Source organism: Cryptomeria japonica, chromosome 3 (genome assembly GCF_030272615.1).
Source record: "Cryptomeria japonica chromosome 3, Sugi_1.0, whole genome shotgun sequence".
Taxonomy (NCBI): Eukaryota; Viridiplantae; Streptophyta; class Pinopsida; order Cupressales; family Cupressaceae; genus Cryptomeria; species Cryptomeria japonica.
In genome coordinates this window covers 714,281,269-714,304,092 of record NC_081407.1, presented here as the reverse complement: position 1 = coordinate 714,304,092, position 22,824 = coordinate 714,281,269, and the positions used below count along the sequence as shown (strand labels likewise).

The window sequence follows — 22,824 nt, the reverse complement described above, 5'->3', positions numbered from 1 at the left end:
ATGATATGAGCTTGATTTCAAATTGTTATGCGTCCATTGTTTATGCATTAACTTGAATGGTGATCAATGTTTGATGGTAATGATTTGAACATCTTTGAAATTTCCTTAGAAGATTGCACTGAGCTTGTGTCAAATTGTTCAGTTTGATGCTGAGACCTTGCCCAGTAGGATTCCATTGAATCATTCACCTATCTTCTTGCATTCTAGGTCTTAGAATAGATTCTCTCAACCCTTCATCTTTTGCCCTTTTTTCAACTCAAGCTAGTTTAGGACCAAAAAACATCACAAGATTGCAACATCAGATGATCAAGTTCCAACGATTCAAGCATTTGACAATTCAACGTAAGTCCCCTTGTGATACTAGCAATCACATAAACCAACAGAGCTTATCCACACGTCGTAACTTGACATACCGGAACCTTGGAGTTATCTCAAGTGATCCTCAAGCTGATCTTTAGCATTTGAGAAGCTTTGTTCAAGAGAGGATAAGATACTTTTGGGTATTTTATTTTGTGTTCGCATGTGCATGAAAAACACATCAACAAAGAGATTGGGCATAAACAACGAGCTATAGTCGTCGCATAGAGCAACAAACCTGGATCTGAGCAAAGGAATATGATTTGGATCTGCTCCCCAAAATTCGACCTAAATTGTCGTGACCGTGGTGGTGGTCACCATGGTCCTCCGAACTTTCCATTGTCAAAAAAGAAATTTGTTTGTCTCTATGAATATTGTCGATCCTCCCTAACGCAACTCTGTACCGGTTTCTACACATTGAAAAAGGGAAAATGGTTGGAAATAGGGGTTTGCCTAAGTCAAACCTCGGTTTAGGAAATTAACCTTGAATGAATAAATGCAAATAGAAAAATAAATAATGGAAAGATATACCTCAAATCTGCAATTGATGATGCTTTACTTTTTAAAATGTAATCACATATATAGTATGAAATGGCATGGACATGACAAAACCCTAATTACACACGCATGCTTGCATATGAGTGATGTAATTTTGCTCCACAATGGTTGAATGATGAATATGCAGCCTTGAAGATCTCTGAAAATGCTTGATAATGAATGCTTCACAGATGCAAGGAATTGATTGCTTGATTGGATCACTTGGAGTCTTAGGACGGATAGATGAAATTAGGTTGATCAAATGTCTTTATATAGGGTGTTTAGGTAAATTTCCGATTAGGCTGACCTCCAACGGTCATGTGGAGCCACGAAGATGGATTCCCGTCAAAGGGATAGGACCCTTGCCCTAATGCAAAATTGGTCTCCACTAAGAGGGACCATGGCGTTGGGCATCATGGTCCTAAAAAAGGGACCACAATGAAGCCTTAGGGAGAAGGGCACCCCTCTAGGGAGTCCATAAGTGGGTGTACATGGCATTAGAATTGGAAATAGGCACAAAATGGACCTAGATAGGTGATGAGGATAGGACACGCTTAAGTAGGGGCACAAACATGAGGTGTAAATTGGCTTGGTGACAATTTATGACGTTACATTTAGCACCCACTTTAATGGGAGTATGAGCCTATGCAAATACTCGTGGTAAAGTAGACGAAAGAGATGAAAGAGAAGAACAATTAGGAGCACAATCACAAGGAGTATAAAACATCACTAATTTCAAGGAACCGAGCCCCCAATCTTAGGATCTTAACTCACTCAATCACATGCAAGGGCACACAAAACAAAACAAAAAACAAAAAGGCAAAAAAGACAAACAAAAAGAAAAAGGCAAAAGGACACACAACACGCAAAAGCTAAATACCAAAAACAAGATCTCAAGTCAACTAGTCAAAGAGACCTCGATATCCAAATGTCTCAACCACTAATATCATTCTTGAAAATGACATCTCAAGAACACAAGTGATCACATTAGAAGAGCAAAAGCACACATCATCCATGAACTACAAATAGCCAAGCTATGAGCTCATGAGAAGAAATTGGGAAGCATGGATACACATTCTAGATGTGCTTTTCTAGGTGATCCATGAGAAGAAGAGTAAGAGAAGACATGGATACACATTCTAGTTGTGTTTTTCTAGGTGATCCATGTTGGGGAGGAGAGTAGGAATAGTCTAGCTGTGTTTTGCTAGTTCCACTCATCCTCGTGCGTGTGTGTAGGTGATGTCTAGTTTCAGGTGTTAAGCATCTCGTAGAAGAGTTTGTTTTCTTTGGTTTTGAGCATGCAACCTATGTAAGACATGAAATCAAAATGCAAATGTGTGTCTGGTATCAAGAACATCTCATGTAAGAGTGTGTTTGCTCTAGTTTCGAGAATGTGTAACCTCGTGTAAGACAAATATATGCCTAGTTTCGAGGACATCTCGTGTAAGAGTTTGTTTGCTCTTGTTTTGAGAATGTGCACCCCGTATAAGACATATATCAATGCTGCGTCTGGTTTTGGGCATGAAGCATCTCATGTTAGAGTTTGTTTTCTCTAGTTTCGAGAATGAACATCCCATTTAAGACATGCAAAAATATAGTACATAGAGGGTGATATGTATGCCCACCCCGTCCACCTCCCCCTCCTCCCTTTAAGATGTCAACATAGCCCTATGTTGATGTCTTAAGGAAGTTAGAAACAAGGATACCCACCTTCAACACCAGGGAGATATCCTTTAGGCAACAATGTTCATAAATCCAAGCGAAAGAGGCAATACTCTTACAAACAAGGATAAGATATTTGAAAAAGAGATATGTTGCAACAAGTGTAAAGAGGATCCTTGGAGGAGAAGAGATCTTTGGTCAAAAGACATCTACCTCCAAGAGGAGTTCTTGAACAAGCATTGCATCTTCTACCAAAAGAAGAGAAGGAGAACAAGAATGCCTACCATCCTCCTATTGCTAGGTGAAAGGGATTCTTGATGAAGGATGACACACTTTTGACGCAATGTGAGGGGTAAGTTTATAGTAGATATATATTGCCAAGTATAAAAGAGGTTGTAGTCAAGGATACACACCTCTTGCATAAGAGAGAATCTTTGAGCAAACAACAACTTCACACAAGGAATGACATCAAATCATAAGCAAACACCACTCAACAAAGGAAAAGTGGATCCTTAGAAAGGATAAGACAAAGATCAATGCCCCCCAAGTGTAGGGACAATGAGAAGGATTACACAACCTCTAAGGAGAGATTATACATAAGTAAATGCACAATGTACTCACATGAAGGAATATTCAATGCAAGAAAAGACATTAGGATATGTAAAATGCAACTTTAAAGAAGAGGTAATCTTCAAAGAGAGAAAGAAAGAATCAGATAAAGGATCACAAACTTCCCTAAGGAGAGATTAATCATAAGAGACATACCATTCCATTCAAGAAAGGACATCACAACATGAAAAATGCAACCCCTAAAGGGAATAGTGAAACTTTAAATAGAGAGAAAAAATAGGATAGAGGCAAGGATGAATTATGTTGCTGCCCCAAGATGTTTGTAATTGAAAATCATCACCTCTTATGACAAAGAGCCCCCAATGAAGTTAACTGCTAGTGCCATAGGGTGAGGAGCAATATGAAGGGTAAATTTTGTGCTAAGGCACTACCTCTTCACCAAGGAAGAGTGCAAGATCGGTTGTAAGAGCTATGCGAGCTCTATCATATAGGTCTTGAACAAATGTTTTAAATGCTTTACATTTTCCAAGAGAATGAGAATAACTATGATGAAAAAGACAATGTTCATCACCTTCCTTATGCTTAGAATTGTGGTTAATTTTAATGAAAGGAAAAACAATATTCTTATCATACTTCAATCTCCAAAAGATTCTAGTGGCTAACTTCTCTTGGTCATCAATGGGATTAGGTCTTGTCTCTTGTGATGTAGGACAAGGGTTGGTAGAAGAAAATAGATTGTCATCTATGATTTTAATAGTTCTATTATCAACTAGTTCTTGCATACTTTTTTGAAAATGCGGACAATCATTAGCGTGATGGTCATGAGTTTGATGATATGAACAAAAAGGAGTGTTTGAAGAAGAAGCACCCTTAGATGGATGATAGGTTCTATGTCTTGCAAGATACTCCTTAATGTTTTGAATTCTAAGAAGATCATCCATAGGTGAATCATGACAATGTCCTAGACCTTCGATACTAGTTTGTGTAGGAGGGTTTACAGGGACTCTAATTCCTTGTTCAAATATTCCAAGTCCTTGTTTTGATATTATGTTATAGCCACTCCTATAAGAATGTTTTAATTGAGGAGTATGATAATGAATCTCTTTGAAATTTGTAGTGTAAGTGTATTTAGAAGGAACACACGGAAAAGTAGATGAAGAAGGAATATCTTGTGTAGGGAGATTTTCCTTTCTATCATCATGCATCTCCTCTTTGATAGGTTGGGAAGGAAGATTTTTATTATCTAAGACCTCATTTTTACTTAATGTTATGTGGGGAGATAGATCATGAATGAAATGCATAACATCATTTTCTCTACAAATGTTTTGATGGTTAAGATAGGCTCTAGGAGAATAAGGGGGATATAGAGAGATTGAAGCACCAATATTTTGACCTTGCCCCCCTTGCGCTAGGGTATGTGTATGAGAAGAAGATGGTGCCATGTTGCTCTTTAATGCTTTCTCTCCATTAGAGAGATCATTGATAAGAGTATTAGCTCTTTCTTCATTCACAATAGATACCCTATGGGGGGTACAAGTATTAGGTTTTTCATTAACATCTCTAGGATTAGGATCTACAAAAGCTCTTATGTGATCTACATATGTAATGCATTTTCCTAAAAATATCACCATAAGACAACATGCATCATGGATAAAAGCTTTGAGATTTAATTGATTAATAGGAAGCAACTTAGAAATTCAAAAAATGCAATATGCCAATGTGCCATGAATGAAAAGAAGCAATGTGAAGTGAAAGAAACCACTATCCGACACATGATTATGATAAATATAAGTAAAAAGCAATGTAATCATATGTGAAATGACAAATAAATCACACCTATTAAGTTCCATTATGAATGTCTGAGATCAGATCTGAAAATAAAAGTTACAAATTATGCAACCCACAAATCAAATGAACCAAAATAAATTTTGGATTTTATGAATTTAACCTCTAAATTTATTTAGTTTGATTAAAAATAAGATCCATGAATGCAAAATTGAAAATTAAAATGCTCACAAATCAGATCTGAGACAATTAATCCAAATCAGGCAACCCACAAGTTCAATTTTAAAATTATAAATTAGGGTTTGTGTGAATTTAACCTCTAAATTTATGTAATTCAATTGATAATTGAACTTGTAAATGTAAATTTGAATTTCAAACTGCATAAACAATTAAATCTGAGAACATAAATCAGTAATAAGGGTGTAAGATGTTGATGTATAGCTTCAGTCGGATCCTACAGGGCCGACTTAGCCATCAAATGTGTGAATGGTCTATCGGCCTTACACATTTAATATAGTTCGATAATTATTGCTGACCCTTAATTTATAATGGCAATTTCATGAAGCAGTTTATTGATAAAACATAACTAATTACCTAACTCGCCACCTTGATGATCAGACGTGTTAGTAAGCATTGAGTTAATCCTTGGAAAGACATGATGATTGAGAAGAGACGACTTTGGAGAAGTCGTGTTGCTTGATATAGGTATATAGTTCGGTTCCCTTCTCACTTCCAAGACATCGAATCATACACATAACAAGCAGATTGTATCATCATCCTTCAGCAGATTGATATCTCTCTTTCAGCAGTTCGTGTTCTTCCTCTAACAGATCGACTCCTTGTTCAACAACGTGCTCTCATCTTCAAGACATATAAATTGATATAGAAATCGGATTGATCTAGATAGATTGTCTTACAACATTCCTACAGCAGTGCGAATTGTATGCAACAATCTAGGAGAAATCTATACCACCATATAGCTTCAAGGAGTGGAGCAGATTCATTGTAAAGACATCTTGTATATCAATAAATATATAAAGGAACTTCTTTGTTGGGGTTTTCACTTTCAAGAGGAAGATTTTCCCAGGATAAATTTTGTGCATTTGTGTTTGAATTATCTCTACTTAATCTGATCACTAAAACTTAACATGGTATCAGAGCCACAGTAAAGAAAGATCGTGATCAGATTTCCTATAACTGCGAAGTATTCTCTCTTCTCTCTCCTTCAAGAAGTATCTACTAAGCCTCAAAAATGGTGAACAGTCTTAAAGTTGAGGATAGGCTTGAAGGTGCATCTAACTTCACCTCATGGAAGTTTAGAGTGCTCATTGTAGTTGAAGAAAATGATCTTCTTCAATTTGTGGAGGAAAAAGATTTATCCGAACTTGAAGATCATGAGGAGAAGCTTCAAATTAAGAAAAATGCCATCAAAGCAAAGAAGATATTAATCGACTTCGTGAGGGATCACTTGGTACCTCTCATCCAAGATGACAACTGCGAGAGACATGTTCAAGACCTTGGAAGGTTTATATGAGATTAACAACACAAGTAGGGCTCTTGCTTTGAGGCAACAACTCCACCAAGTAAAGATGGCAAAAGGAGAATCAGTTATGTCATTCTTCATGAAAATTTCAGAATTGAGAGATCAACTAAGCGCAATTGGAGATCAAGTGATTGATAAAGATCTTGTCATGCTGGCTTTGAATGGCCTTCCTCATGCATGGGAGCCATTTATCCAAAGCATAAGTGGAAGATCCAAAATACTTAAGTTTGATCGACTTCGTGCGGATTGCATTCAAGAAGAATCAAGATTGGTGGCTAGGGGAATTATCAAAAGTTCTCAAAACGAAGATACTCATGTTCTTGCCACTCAATCTACCAAGAAAGGAAAGAATTGGAAAAAGGGCAACTTCAAAAGCAATAGAGATAAAAAATCATACTCCGCACCTGATTCAAAGAAGAAGAAAGATCTCTCTCGCATCCAGTGCTTTAGATGTGACAAGTTTGGTCACTATGCAAGGGATCGTTTGACAAGACCCAAGCATCAAGGGGCAAACATCAATGGAGTTTCATCTCAGAAGGAGGCAGAAGATAACTCCCATGGTTTTCTTTTCATATCATCATTATCCAGCAATGTTCCTACGGACAGTAATACCTAGTTGATTGATAGTGGAGCCTCTAGACACATCACCGGCTATCAAGAGCACCTTTCAGATTTGGTGGAGTCGTCTAATCTTCAAGTGATCATTGGAGATGATGCACGCTATTCAGTAAGAGGATTTGGTGCTACATCTCTAAACCTAGAATCTGGAGTCTCACTTCACCTAAGTGATGTTTTGTTCGTGTCGGGGATCAAGAGAAACCTTGTGTCTATTTCAACCTTGGAGGATAAGGGCTATCAAATTGCATTATCTGAAGGAAGAGTTCTAGCATGGCCAAAGAACTCCAACATCAAGACCGCTTGTGTGATAAAAAATCGACATGAGAGTTTGTATAAGATCTCCACTCTTCCAGTCCAAGCTCTTCTTCATGATTCTTCCAGTTCCATCGAACTTTGGCATAGAAGACTTGGGCATCTTCATTTTAGGGCTCTGCAATCTCTGGAAAAGATGGTGAAAGGTATTTCTAAACTTAATCATGTACATGATGGTACTTGTAAAGGTTGTGCTATGGGTAAAAATATTAAGATCCTTTTCATAGTAGTGAAAGTAAGTCTAAAGAAATTCTAGATCTTGTACATTCAAATTTATGTGGTCCAATGTCAATTCCATCCCTAAGTGGATTTTTGTATTATATAACTTTTTTAGATGACTACTCTAGGAAGAATTGGATTTATTTATTAAGGTCTAAAGAGTCTGATGAAGTCCTAGGTAGGTTTAAAGAGTTTAAAGCTCAAGTAGAAAATTAATAAGAAAAGAGAATTAAAGTTTTAAGGTCTGACAATGGAGGTGAATACACCTTGGGTAGCTTTTTTTGGTGTTTGTATTGAGGTAGGGATCAAGAGGGATTTTTATGTCCCTTACAACCTGTTGACGTGTGTTTTGTACACAATCATACACAGAATAAAATACCTAAGGGTATCTTATCCTCTCTTGAGAAAATAGTCTCTAACTGCTGAAGATTCGCGTAAAGGATCAGTTAGGTAGACTCCAAGGTTCTTTTAGTGGGGTCTCCACGTGTGGACAAGCTCCAGTGGTATGATGTGATTTGCTGGAATCACAAGGGGACTTACATTGAACTTCTGATCTGCTTTGCTGGACACAGGCTCTTACTAACTTAGATTAAAAAAAATGGAAAAAGGATAAGGGCGAAGAGAGGATCTAATCCTAATACTAAGAATGTAGGAGCAATGATTGGATTTTTGATGAAACTCTAACTAGGTCTTGTTTTGACATCAATGGAACATCTACACAAGACTAGTGCAATCTTCTAAGGGGAGCTTTATGATGTTCAAATTATTACCGCAGGCATAGATACCATCCAAGTTGATGCATATCAATGAAGAGGCAACAAATTGAAATTGAGCTTAGGCTGAATGATTCCAGTTGACTACGCAAGGCAAGTCCGCAATCAACAAACTGCTAGTAGTATGGATGTACGAATTCCACCATTAATCAATCACATTTCCTCCATTCATCTAATCATCTACCATCTAAGATTGAAGACTCAACAAGAAACCATGCAAATTGCAAGAAAAACGACATATTTCACCATTACTTCAATGAAAATGGAGTTTGTTTACAATCAATGGCAACAATTTCTTGCCTTGTCCTCCTATTCTACTCTAATTGCTATTCTATCAACTATATTCTAACTCTTCCAACTATTTACAACTCTCTCTAATCATATCTAAAATTTTTTCTTTACAAAATGAAATGCCTGGGCTTATATAGTGCCCACAATACAATCTGATGGCTTAGATCAATTCAAGATCAATGGCCAAGATTTTACAATGAAAACCCTAATTAGGGTTTGTTACAACCATTACATAACATTTAATGCTTGACCAATGATAAAATTGTATTGCTTGGACACATGTCCCTTCTAGAAAAATCGACCAATGGATAGCCGGGGTAGGTACATCGAAGTTTGTGCCACCTTCCATGAGTTAAGTACATTGAATCTGGACATGCTGAGGTGGACTTCACTGACTGGAGGAGTGATGACTGGGATGCCACCTCATCTGACACTTGAAGCTTGCTAGATATTCAATTTGATGTCGTTGAGAGGCTATCTTTAATTAACTCTTGTTCTAACTCCTTTTGTCCTTGATGTGCAGGATGATGTACCTCGCCTTGGAACGCTGGATTGGAAGAGGTCGCCCTTGTCTTGGCTTGATCGTCCTGGCGAAGACCGTCCTTGATCCGGCTTGATTTTCCTTGAAGAGACCTCCATTTGATGCCTACACAACATTTCAAAATTAGTACCATGATTTTGCAATACATAACATAAATTAGAGAGCAATTTTTTAGGAAACTTAATGATAAGTCCTTTATTAATCATTTCCTAAAAAACGATTGAGCTAAGGAAAAACAAAATTTCGAAATTCAAAATTAAGGCAATGACAATCAAAATTCGAAATTAAAACAAGAGATCTTGCCATACCTTACTTGAGAGCTTAACTCTAAAATGCAAAATGAATAAAATCGCCTAGGCGAAATTGAGGTATAAATAGTCTTCAATGTTATCTCCTCAAAAGATCAATTTCACCACCTTTGGATTTCAACGTGATCTTCAAGTCTTGCCTCTTTGACAATTCGCTCAAATGGATCTTCAAGTTCGCCTTAACAAATCCTCCTAGTCTCGCACCTTTGACGTGGTCTTCAATCCTTGACAAATTCGCTCCAACGAAGTCTCCAAGATATCGCACCACCTTTATTAGTAAACTCCAAATCGCACTTCTCCCTTGTCTTCCTTAATTCGCATGTAGAAGGATAAAATGATGATGTGAAAATGAAATCTTCCACTCCCCATATATAGCGCTTGGATTGCATTTATCCCTTAGGCCGACTTGAGGATATAAAACAATTTTTTAAATGATTTTTAAATGATTTAGCAAGGCCGACCTCCCTTTGTAGCGCTTCAAATTCGATTTTTATTAATTAATTAATTAATTATTAATGCCTTACGTTTTTAATTTGCAAATTTCGATTTTTAATAAAGGCAAAATAATTAATAAAAGATCAACGCCACATTAAATGCCAAATTAAATAGGATTTTCAATTTTTTATCGAACTTAGCATTTAAGGAAAATTTGAATTGCTTATTTGGCGCCAAAACTATGAAAATGAGAGGGACGTACCTCATCGCCCTGGTCCCTTGGAGAGGGACAGGAGCGATCCATGATTTTGTCTTGATTTTTGCATTTTTCACGTTCAACTCCTTCATCTCCACGTTCAACATTAATCATCATGATGAGCTCTTCGAATTTGATTGCCTTGCATGCGTTCATGAGTGTCTTTGGATGTTCATCGCCCTGGTCCTTGTCCAAAGGACAGGAGCGATCTTCAAATTTCCACGTTCAATATGCATCCTTTTATCTTCGATCTTCATTGTGATGTCCTCCAAACGTCGTCCCTTGCCTCGCTTAACCTCACCTTGCTTTGATCTTGAAGGAATATGAGTGCTCTTGATAGGATCGCCCTGGTCCTTGTCCAAAGGACAGGAGCGATGTGAACTTTTTACCTTGATTAGCAATGTTTGGACGTTCAAAACTCTTGTATGTTATCTTCAAACGATGCCTTAGACCTTGCATTACCTTATGAAATCTTGTTCTTACGTAAATCTTGCACAAAATGACCAATGCATCTAACATCGCCCTGGTCCCTTGGAGAGGGACAGGAGCGATCTATGTCCTAGGATGCGAATTTCATCATTGTGACGACCTTTTAATGTTTGTGCTTGCTAAAGACGCCTTGAAATGTCCCTCGCCACCTTGTCTTGACTTGGATCGACCTTGAACTTGCATAGGAAGTAACATCACCATTGTATCGCCCTGGTCCCTTGGAGAGGGACAGGAGCGATCCTCCTTTTGTAGCCTTTATCTCACTTTGTCAGGTTCCAAGTCTATATTCAACGGATTCGTCTTTCTTCACTCCATTCGTTCATGCCTTGACATTGTTTGTAACTTTGCAAGAAAATCAATTATATCAAAAATCGCTCTGGTCCCTTCCTGAGGGACAGGAGCGGACTAGACATTTAGGACCTTTGTGGACGTCCAAAAAATCTTCATTTTGTATTCAATGCGTCCATCTCATGTTCTTCCTTGCTTTTGAACGTACACTTGTCTTGACATTTGCCTGGATTCTGTCTAATGAAGGAAATCGCTCTGGTCCCTGGGAGAGGGACGAGAGCTACAAGGTACCTCGCCCTGGTCCCTTGGAGAGGGACAGGAGCGATTTTGCTCTTGTGGGCCTCATTTTACTTCATCACCTTCGAAAATTATATTCAACGGATTCGCAATGCCTCCTTTCATTCATTCATGCCTTGAGATCGGTTGAAATTTGGCGAGAAAATCATCTACAACAAAAATCGCTCTGGTCCCTTCCTGAGGGACAGGAGCGAACTTAAGCATTTTGGTCCTTTGTTGACGTTTGATAATCTTCAATTTGTCTTCAACGGGTTCGATTGACCTCCTTTCTTGCCTTCGAACATAAAATTTGCTTGATCTTTGCCTAGATCGTACCTTATGAAGAATTTCGCTCTGGTCCTTCAGTGAGGGACAGGAGCGAACTTGACCCTCTAGGCAAAACTTCATCATTTCATTGTTTTTTGATCAAGTCTGGATGTTCTATCATGCTCATTTCGTCCTTCACCATGCCTTTGATGTCTCGATTCGTCCAAACAAGGTCAGGAATGGCTCAACTAAGCATTTTCGCTCTGGTCCCTTGGTGAGGGACACGAGCGATTCGCCTTGGTCCCTTGGAGAGGGACACGAGCGCATTTCGCTCTGGACCCTTGGAGAAGGACACGAGCGAAATTTGACTTTTCGCACTCTCGATCAGGACAATTTTAATGGAATATAACATTTAAGTATAAGTGACATACTTTAAGTTATATTCCATATATACTTTCAGGATGTTTGAGAGTGGTTTCAGACCTCCAGGAGTTATATTGCAAAATCTAGTTTTTGGAGGTTTTTCAGTTTCCAGACTTAGTCAAATTTCAGGATCAGGACATTCCAGACTTAGCCAAATTTCAGGATCAGGACCTCACTCAAGCCGGACTTGCTACCCTGTTGATCTCCCCGACAGCACTTCAAGTTATATTCATTTGATAAAATGTACCTCTTTGGACCTTCTCACATCGTCAAGACGTTAAAATCTTGCAAGGACAAAGAAAAATTGGATTTGTAGCTCCGGTCCTTCATTGAGGGACAGGAGCGATTTAGGCAATTAGCACTGTTATGGACGTCCCAAAAATCTTCAATTTATATTCAACGCATTTATCTCATGTTTTTCCTTGTTTTTGAACGTAAACTTGCCTTGACCTTTGTCTGGATTTTGCATAATGAAGGAAATCGCTCTAGTCCCTGGGAGAGGGACGAGAGCTACAAGGTACCTCGCCCTGGTCCCTTGGAGAGGGACAGGAGCAATTTGGTCAATATAGGTCATTCTCCTTCGTTTTTGCATCTCAAATTATATTCATTTGGCAAAGTATCTTCCTTCGGACGTCCTCAAATCATTAAACTTTCAAAATCTTGCAAGGACAAGACGAAATTTGAATTGTAGCTCCGGTCCTTCACTGAGGGACAGGAGCGATTTTCCTCCTGGAGGCATTTCTGTGCTCATGAAAATCTTCAATTTATATTCAATGGAAAGATCTCGCCGTTCTCCATCACTTCAAACGTAAAATTCATCTTGACCCTGCAGGAATAGTAAAATATTTGAAAACGAGCTCCCGTCCTTCACTAAGGGACAGGAGCGATTTTGCTCCTACAGGCCAAAATAACATGATTTTACACATTTTAACACTTCACAAGGCGAAAACAAATCATTTGAGATGCCTAGGATCAAAAATAAAAAATGTCAAAATTTGGTCAAAAATATTCAATTGGACAAAAATTCACATTTCATCTTCAACACTTAGACAAATTTAAGCTCTGCATGAACATTCCAATTGAAAATTAGATCACTTTGGCGAATTTATTGCATTCAAAATTTGCATTCTAGAAAAGGAAAATCAAAAAGCTCCCAAAAACGACTGGATTCTGGTCCGAAAAGACGGTAATTAAAACCCTAAGGCTTGACCCTAAATCCAGACAACTAACAAACTAACAAAACCCTAGAAAAGCAAAGCAAAAACGAGCAAAACGAGCAAAAAAAAAAACATGGGTCCCCATTTGCAATGGGGCGATGTGTGAAAACATCACAACACAACCCTAAACAAAATGGGGTTGCAAAAAGAAAGAACAGATCCATTGTTGAAGCTACAAAAGCTATGATTCATGATCAAGACCTTCAGACTTTTCTATGGGCAGAAGCCTCTAGAACAACTGTATATGTGCAGAACAAATGTCGTCACTGGATATTGCAAAATATGACCCTTGAGGAAGCCTTTTCAGGGATTAAGCCTGATATCAGTCACCTGAGAATCTTTGGTTGTTCTGTGTATGTTCATATTCCCAAGGACAAGAGGGCCAAGTTGGAACCTTCTGGAAAGAGAGGGATATTTGTGGCCTACAGTGAAACCTCCAAAGCCTACCGTATTTACATTCCTAGTCAGAAGCAAATAGAAGTAAAAGCAGGGATGTCACATTTGAGGAAGATGTTGCATTGAAAAAATCAAAGGGTTCTTGCCTGGAGATAGATGATGAAAATCATGAGACTCCTCAAGACATGGATGTTGATCATGCTCTTGAGATTTAGAGGGAATCTACAGAACCTGAAGAGAATGATGATCCAATTGAACCTTTGGATCCTACAGATGGACCTAGAGATATTGTTGTGACTCGAAAGAGACCTCTTTGGGCAAGAAACACTATGTAGGAGGTAGAATAGTTTGCAGCTCCTAGAGGCACATTCAGACAAAGTAAAAGACCACAAAGATTCTCTAGCTATGTTGCATTGATGTGTAATCTTATTGAGACTGAACCTTCCAGTGTTGAGTAAGCCTTAAAAACAACAAGTTTGGAAAGATGCAATGGATGAAGAGTATCAATCCATTATCAAGAATGATGTGTGAGATATTGTTCCTAGACCTGAAGGGAAGTCCATTGTATCTTCCAAGTGGCTGTACAAGATTAAGCATGTAGTTGATGGAAGCATTGAAAAGTACAAGGCTAGATTTGTGGTTCGTGGCTTCTCCCAGAAAGAGGGAATAGACTATGAAGAAACATTTGCTCCTGTTGTTCGCTATACTTCCATCAGGACCATCATTGCCATTGCAGCAGATAAGGGATGGAAGTTACATCAGATGGATGTGAAGACAACTTTTCTCAATGGTGCGATTGAGGAAGAGGTCTACGTCGAGCAACCTGAGGGTTTGTGATTCATGGGAAAGAGTCTCATGTGTGTAAATTGAAGAAAGCTTTATATGGTCTTAAGCAAGCACCTCGTGCTTGGTATATGAGAGAATTGATAGATACTTAGTGGGCTTGGGTTCTGCAAGAATGATGCTGATCCAAATCTTTACTTCAAGGTATTCAATGGTGAAATGCTGATCTTGGTACTTTATGTTGATGACCTATTTGTCACCGGGGAAGATCACCTCATCCATAGATGCAAGAAGGAGTTGACTTCAAAATTCGAAATGAAGGACTTAGGACTCATGCACTTCTTTCTAGGCTTGGAAGTATGGCAGAGGCCCAATGAGATTATCCTAAGTCAAGGGAAATACACCATTGATATCTTGAAAAGATTTGGAATGATAGATTGCAAATCTATGTCCACACCGATGGAAACTAACTTGGAGAAATTCAGGGAAGTTGCAGCTAGTTTAGATCTTGTGGATCCTACTATGTACAAACAATTGATTGGATTCTTGATGTATCTTGTCAACACTAGATCAGATATTTGATATGCAATAAGTGCACTGAGTCAGTTCATGTGTGAATCAAGACAGATACATCTAGTTGCAGCCAAGCATATCTTGAGATACTTGATATGTATTATAATGCATTTCTTTCTGGGAGAGAGAAGTTTGAGGTGCAAGCCTTTGTTAATACATTCTTCTCTGTGAGAGAGAAGGTTGAGGTGTAAGCCCTTGTCCCACCCTCTGCGAGTAGGCATGGTGGATCCACCCTCTGCGAGTAGGTATGGTGGATGTCATGTGAGAGACTGCATGACTTGGCACTTGTGCTTATTCACCCTTTGGAAGTAGCCATGGTGAACGTCATGTTGAGATGACGCCATCACTTTGAGTGACTCCGTGATGAGCACTTGTGTTCACTTACATTTCCATACATTGGAGTAGCCATGATGGACCCACCCTCTAGGAGTAGCCATGGTGGATGTCACTATATGACTCAAATATCGAGAAGGATTCCTCCCTAGCTAAGAGGGAGTGTTGATGTGTAGCTTCGGTTGGATCCTATAGGGCCAACTTAGCCATCAAATGTGTGAATGGCCTATCGGCCTTACACATTTAATATAGTTCGATTCGTATATTGCCGACCCTTAATTTATAATGGCAATTTCATGAAGCGGTTTATTGATAAAGCATAACTAATTACCTAACTTGCCACCTTGATGGATAAGACATGTTAGTTAGCATTGACTTAATCCTTGGAAGGACGTGATGATTGAGAAGAGCCGACTTTGGAGAAGTCGTGTTGCTTGATATGGGTATATAGTTCGGTTCCCTTCTCACTTCCAAGACATCGAATCATACACACAACGAGCATATGGTATTATCATCCTTCAGCAGATCGATATCTCTCTTTCAGCAGTTCGTGTTCTTCCTCTAACAGATCAACTCCTTGTTCAGTAGCGTGCTCTCATCTTCAAGACATATAAATTGATATAGAAATCAGATTGATCTAGATAGATCATCTTACAACATTCCTACAACAGTGCGAATTGTATACAGCAGTCTAGGAGAATCTATACCATCATATAGCTTCAAGGAGTGGAGCAGATTCATTGTAAAGACATCTTGTATATCTATAAATATATAAAGGAACTTCTTTGTTGGGTTTTTCACCTTCAAGAGGAAGGTTTTCCCAAGATAAATTTTGTGCATTTGTGTTTGAAGTATCTCTACTTAATCTGATCACTAAAACTTAACATAAGATGTTGAGTTCACCAAAATGTGATGGTGAAAAATTAGGGTTTCACCACCACATGTAGTAAAACCACTAATCTTTGCTTAATAGACCATTACATTAAGGAGGAGAGGAATCTAATGAATCTAGCCTCGATTAATATTTTGATTAGATTCTTGGTTCCTATGATTAGGAATTTATCCTCCTTAGATTGAATTAAATTGTTGAAGATGCTGAAAGCAGGGGAAGTGGGTGAATATTGAAGAGATCAGGCATAAATAGTGAGCTACAGTTGTCCCACAGAGCCACAAACCTGGATTTGAGCAAAGAAATATGATTTGGATTTGCTCCTCGAAATTTGGCCTAAATTGTCGGGATTGTGGTGGTGGTCGCCATGGTCCTCCAAACTTTTTGTCATAAAAAAGGGAACCTGTTCGTCTCTATGAATATTGTTGATCCTCCCGAACGTAGCACTGTACCTATTCCTGCACACAGTGAAAAGGGGGAAATTGTCGAGACCCCAGTTAAGGAATTAACCTTGAATGAATAAATGCAAATACTGAAATAAATAATGGAAAGATATACCTCAGATCTGCAATTGTTGATGATGATGCTTTGCTTCTTTGAATGTAATCACATATGTGGTATGCAATGGCATGGACATTACAAAACCATAATCACACACAAATACTTGCATATGAATGATGTAATTTTGCTCAACAATGGTTGAATCATGAATATGCAGCCTTGAAGATCTTTGAAAATGCTTGATAATGAATGCTTCACGGATGCAAGGAATTGATTGCTTGATCAGATCACTTGGAGTCTTAGAACAGATAGATGAAATTAGGTTGATCAAATGTCTTTATATAGGGGTGTCTAGGTAAATTATCGATTAGGTTGACCTCCAACGATCATGCAGAGCCACGAAGATGGATTCCCATTGGATGGATAGGACCCCTGCCCTAACTCAAAATTGGGATGTACTAAGAGGGATAGTCCTTCTCGAAAAGGGACCACAATGAAGCCTTAGGGAGAAGGATACCCCTCTAGGGAGTGCATCAGTGGGTGTACATGGCATCCGAACTAGAGAATAGGCACAAAATGGACCTAGATAGGTGATGAGAATAGGACACTCAAGCAGGGGCACAAACATGAGTTGTAAATTGGCTCGGTGACAATTTACGACACTACACCTTTGATATGTCGGGTCTGCTTTTCAATACCCAATACTTGTTAATTATGCCTAGGCATTTGTTGAGATCATCATCATAGATTGCTTGTGCTCCTTTTTTGCTCTTGTAGACCATCCCTTCTTGATCTTGAATGTGGAAGGCTTCACCAATGGCTGTCTCGGATAGGTAGGCAAGTACTCTACCATCAGGTGCCACTACTGTTCTAGTGCCGACATCATAGTGTTTAGCACACTCAACTATCAATTTATTGCATTGGATGTCTGGAAGGAAACCTACTGCATTTACTATCCCACTGTCAATCATTCTCTTTGAAAGTCCGGATGGCCTGCTTGTGTATAAGGGACCTTGGAACTTATTGACCAAAATTGGTGTCTCCTACATTGCTCCAAAATGATGTGATCTTTGATTCGGGCATCACTCCTCTTGAGTCCTCCTTGATGAGGGTTTGCCTTGAGATTGCTCTTGCCTTCGGGGCTGCCATGCTCTACCTGAAAGAGGTGTCTATGTTAGGATTTTGATATAACCTTAATGTCTACAACATCTAAAGATGCATCTAGGTTGGCAATTTCTTCTTAGAAGTTTACTAAATCATTAAAATCTCAATGAATTGCTAAAACCCTAGTCGGGAATATAAATCCTAGACTGTCAAGATCTGAAAATAATCGTCTAATCATAATGGATTTTGCATTAAAGCATGTTAAATGATCAATTCGAGGGTATCAAAGCATGATGCAAGAAGCATTCTATGACTGAATCCTCTTATTATCCTAGACCTGTAGCTGTATCAGCATCATTCTAAGTTCTGATTTCAACAAAATGATCAAAATAACCTGATTCAGACCTGCAAATGAGCTATAAACTGACTGTTAACTTCAAGGTTGCCATCAATTTGGCAGAATTTCCCGTCTCAATGTGCTATCGCTGTGACAATGCTGGTAAATACTGAAATTGAGCCTTGAATTCGCTGATTGTTGATGCTGATTGCTTCCTTTGTTAATGCAAGATCGCTGGTCCTACTGTTGACGGAGTTCGTTGTGACTTGAAGGAGGCACAAGTTCCCTGATCCTTTCATTTATGAATTCGCCTAGCTTGAATGGAAACCAAAATTGCTGCCCTGCCTGATTGAGATCGCTGCTCTTAGAAGGTAATTCTCTTTGCAAATGGTTTGTTGATCAAATGGAATGATCAACCTATCTTTATAGGCAATAAAGGGGTGTATCTCTTGATTGAATTAGGCCGACTTGTAGCCTTTCATTTAATGTTTTGCAATTTCTATTTCCAATGCTTAGGGCTGACATTGTCTTACCTTTGAAACTTGAAAAAAATGTCCATCCTAGGCAGGCCCCTCTTTCAATCATAAGTGCTCAAACATATCTTCCTTCCTTGTGGATTTTAATGATCACAAGAAGTGATCAGACTTATTGATAGGCACAGGATGTTTGGACTTTTGAGAGGGCATCGACTAAAAGTGGTCGAGGTTTTAGGGAGGTATTGACTGGAAATGGTTGGGCTTTTCAGACCCCATTGACTGAAAATGGTCGGATTTTTGCATGGTCACTGACAGTGGCTCAAAAAGATTGGGTTTTGCATGGGGCATTGATAGGAAGTGGTCGGGCTTTTGGGTAGGCATTGACAATGCCTTGCTTGTGGTCTAGCCCTTGGTGAAGGCAAAAGCTTCCAATCCCCATTATGTTCATGCCTTCAAACTTTTTAGTGATCCATCTTGATCTCTCTTTTATCTTTCTTGACACACTGAATTCATCTTTCTTTCATCATTAACATAGTCATTGCCTTAGACATTATCTCTTCTAACCTTGGTCGAGGATTTTAGCATGCATTGACAGTCGCTCAAGGAGGTCGCGATTTTGAGGATGCATTGACTGGAAGTGGTCAGGGTTTTCACACCTCATTGACGGTGAGCCAAAAATTGTTAACTTTGCTTGCTTGATCACCTCAATCTCGTCAAACATCAAGCAATTACCTCAAGAGATGTTTATCTTGCTAAGCAAAAGGATTTCCTCATCTAGGTTGGACATTTAGAGGGTCATAGGAAATGCCCATGAGCTGATCGGACATTTGAGGGGACATTGACAGTAGGTTGAGGCAACGCGGGGTTTCAAGGGGTCACTGACAGTGACTCATCTTTGCTCAAATTTGTGAGTAGTAGCACTCATCTCACCAACTCAAAGGGTCCCTCATCATCATCAAAGCCATTTCATGTTGTTTAAGCCTTCATCTTGCATTCATCATCTCAATTCTCATGATTGATCTTCATATTTGCATTCATTGTCTCCACCTCTAATGATGATGGTCAAATGAAATGATTATCATATATCATTCATAGCCAAGGTGTTGAGGAGTAAATCAACTCAACCTCATCTAATCTAAACTATTTGACTGTTGCCAAACCTATCTAAAACCTAAAACTGAAAGCAAAAGGGGGGGCTCTTGGCAATCTTGCATCAACCAAAAACATTTTTTTTCAGTTTGTTTCCTGTTTTGCAGTTTTAGCATTTCTTTTTGCATTTTCTTGCATTTTCTCACTGGATCTTGCGGAGCTGGATTTTGCTTATGGACATGATTATCTTCCTTACCCTAAGTTCGTAGGTTGTTTGGATCTTTTTCCGACAAGTTATTGATTATGGAATCTGAGACGGTTTTCTGGCTTAGAACATTGGAACCGCCTGGACCTATTTTGCTATTGGCGAGTCCTGCGGATCCTTTCCGTAGCTTGCAGAGCTTCTGTTCGTTGTTTCCAACATTCCTTGGTGTGTGGCCAACCTTCCCTTTGGTCTGCACTTCATCCTTTGGATTTGCGGAGGATTCTCTTTGGTAGAGGCCGACCTGGTGGTTTTACACGTTTTATCTTGTTCATCGGCATTTGATTCATCTTGGGCCGACGCGGATCCTTCTTGATCATATAAATCAATGCAACTGAGCATTAGAAATGATTCGATTAGAACAGAGAAGATCTATCTTGAGATTAAGAGGTCCGGAGCTGACCGACATTGTAATTGAGCATGTATGTATTAGGCCTGTGAGCCGAATCTTGTAGCCTGCATGTTGCTGGCAAATTGTAATTGGTTTTTATGATATAATTCAATCAGTTCTGCATTGCCATCATCATATGTCTTGTTTCCGTTGTGTTTAACTCCTGCTGAACGGTCTGGATTGATCTCCTTGAGGTCCCTCCTAACTGTGACTGCAGCACCTGCCCTCTTGATTCAAACATGTGACCTCCAATAAGGAGTACATGTATGGAATGCTGTTGCATTGAAAGCTCGGAAATCCTGTTTTGGATCAATTGCATATTTGAATAACAGCTATTTAAGTCTTTTGAGAAACATGCTTCACTATAGAGGCATTTTAATCAACTTCACCTTCTATTCTAGAACGCCACAGGGCTATTTCTTCTGAAGAGGAGTCTTGATCTGGTTGTTTTAATAAAAAGGTAAGTATTTTGAAACAATTTTGATTCCAGGGGACATGAATAGTATGCAGAGATGTTGAAATCAATAACTCAGTTTTGCATATAGTCCAAGATTCATTTTCAAAATATTGTAGAGAGATGGTCACCAAAAACACAAATCTCTGCTCCTGATTTGGCTCAGCTGGCAGAGTGAAACCATTATTTACTAGAAATCCATGCATTCATATCTATTTATGATTTGGTGGAAATATGTACACATTGAATTATTTCCATGTCCAAAATTTTAATTCGGGGTGCTAAAATAGGTGACAAATTTCTGGAATTGGCAAATTTCTCAGTTGCAATCCAAAAATACATGCCCTGCCCATGTTGATTTCGGCTATTTATTACCAGGAGTGGTTATTCAATTCATCCCGAATTTGACAAGTGTATGTTAGCCAGTGAAAACTTGAGTCATTGCAGAGATCTGAAACTGTGATAGTAAATTCATGCATGTTCTAAACATTGAAACAAATTCAACTTTCGGCAAATCAATTTTGAATAGTGAGTTTTCACACTAACCATTATATGTTTCAACAATTCAATGAACTATGAGAGAACAAGTTTGTTTTTTCAAATAATGCATCCATAAATTTACATTGTTAAATACTTAATCATTTTATTTCTATTAGACCTTCCATATGGGAATTTGCTTCTTGATTGTGAAGTTATATTGAGAGGTCGTATTTTCATTGCTAATAGAATGCATTATATTTTACTGAAGACTTATTCAATTTACCTTCGGCTATATTTCAGGGTTTCCCAGCTGAAAACTCAAGAATCACATCCAAAATCTTTAATGTCAACAGAGGCACAAATAAAGATCAAATCTGAGGAACTTTTATGGGACAGCTATTCAAACAAAGTACAGGACAATGGTCGCCAAGAACCTAGAGATGCAGATGCATTAATGGAGATGGACAGGCTCAGCCCATATGATACAAAAGCTATGAACAAAGTATCAGGAGATAAAAATGCTTACCAAAAAGAATTGGCTGAATTAAATGCCAATGATAAACCAATCCAGTATTTCAGGGATACAAGAAGGCCAAGACTTCTTGATGACGAAAGGAGCTCAGGAGGTATACAAAGTAAAGATGATAAGAACTTTTTTAAGGGTCACCATGAAAACAGAATGGAAGAAAATAGTTTCAATACGCAAAGTAAAGAGGATAAGAACTTTTTTAAAGGTCACCATGAAAACAGAATGGAAGAAAATAGTTTCAGGCATGATAAAAGAGAGTGCCAGTCACAGAAGAAAGTTGTTATGCAGGACCATCACAATGGGAATGATCAAGTCACGCAACATTGGAAGCAAGATAGGGTCAGTTACAATGAATTTAGAGATTACAGGACATCACAAACGAGGGAGAGGGATGGTAGAAGTAGCCCAAGATCTGCAGCCTTCAGATCAATGAATGAAAAAAAGATATTTTCCGGTGATGCTAGCCGTACAGTTTCTAGAAATTCCAGTGTAAAAAGGAAAGTTTCTGATGCAGCCTATACACGCAAAATAGATTCTTATGATGATTCGTCTTTATTTAAAATACGGAAAAGTAATTCTTTTGTTCATAATAGATCTGGCGAAAAGAGATTTAATAATGCTTAGCATTGAGAACAGGGAAGCTTTAAGGAACAAAGTAAAGGAATAATTCCAAGGAAGCAAAGAACTTAGGTCAAGTGCAGGTTGAGAATGAATTATGAAAGTTTATAGGGGTTGGGGATTCAGGTATAGTTATTTGATAGCTTGCCATTAGATGAATGATCAATTCTTTTCTGTGATGGAAATTGTAAATTACATTCCTTATTATATACTATTCATTTGCTTCCTTCAATCTTTTAACAGTTTCTAGACCGAAGTTGATCTTTGGAATCTCAAAATGAATGTCTTAAGCGATTTGTATTTGCATTAAGATTACCATAAACTTTAAGTAGTATATCAAAGTTGGGGTGTAGCAGTTACGTCAACTAGGACTTTCTGACTGTAGAAGCATATTTTTCTAGTGGGGGATATGCAAATATTTACGTAAGTTCAAAATTATATC

The 22,824-nt window shown here is 38.5% G+C and overlaps 1 protein-coding gene across 1 annotated transcript in view; it reads left to right on the top strand.

Annotated features, from left to right (window-relative positions):
• The window catches only part of LOC131034213 (uncharacterized), a 92,080-nt gene extending 69,466 nt beyond the window's left edge, over positions 1-22,614 (top strand). The window contains exon 5 of the mRNA XM_057965605.2: positions 21,536-22,614. Coding sequence (XP_057821588.1) covers positions 21,536-22,388 — 853 coding nt within the window. The 3' untranslated portion in view covers positions 22,389-22,614. The remainder of the gene's footprint in view (positions 1-21,535) is intronic.
• The last annotated feature ends 210 nt before the right edge of the window (positions 22,615-22,824 follow it).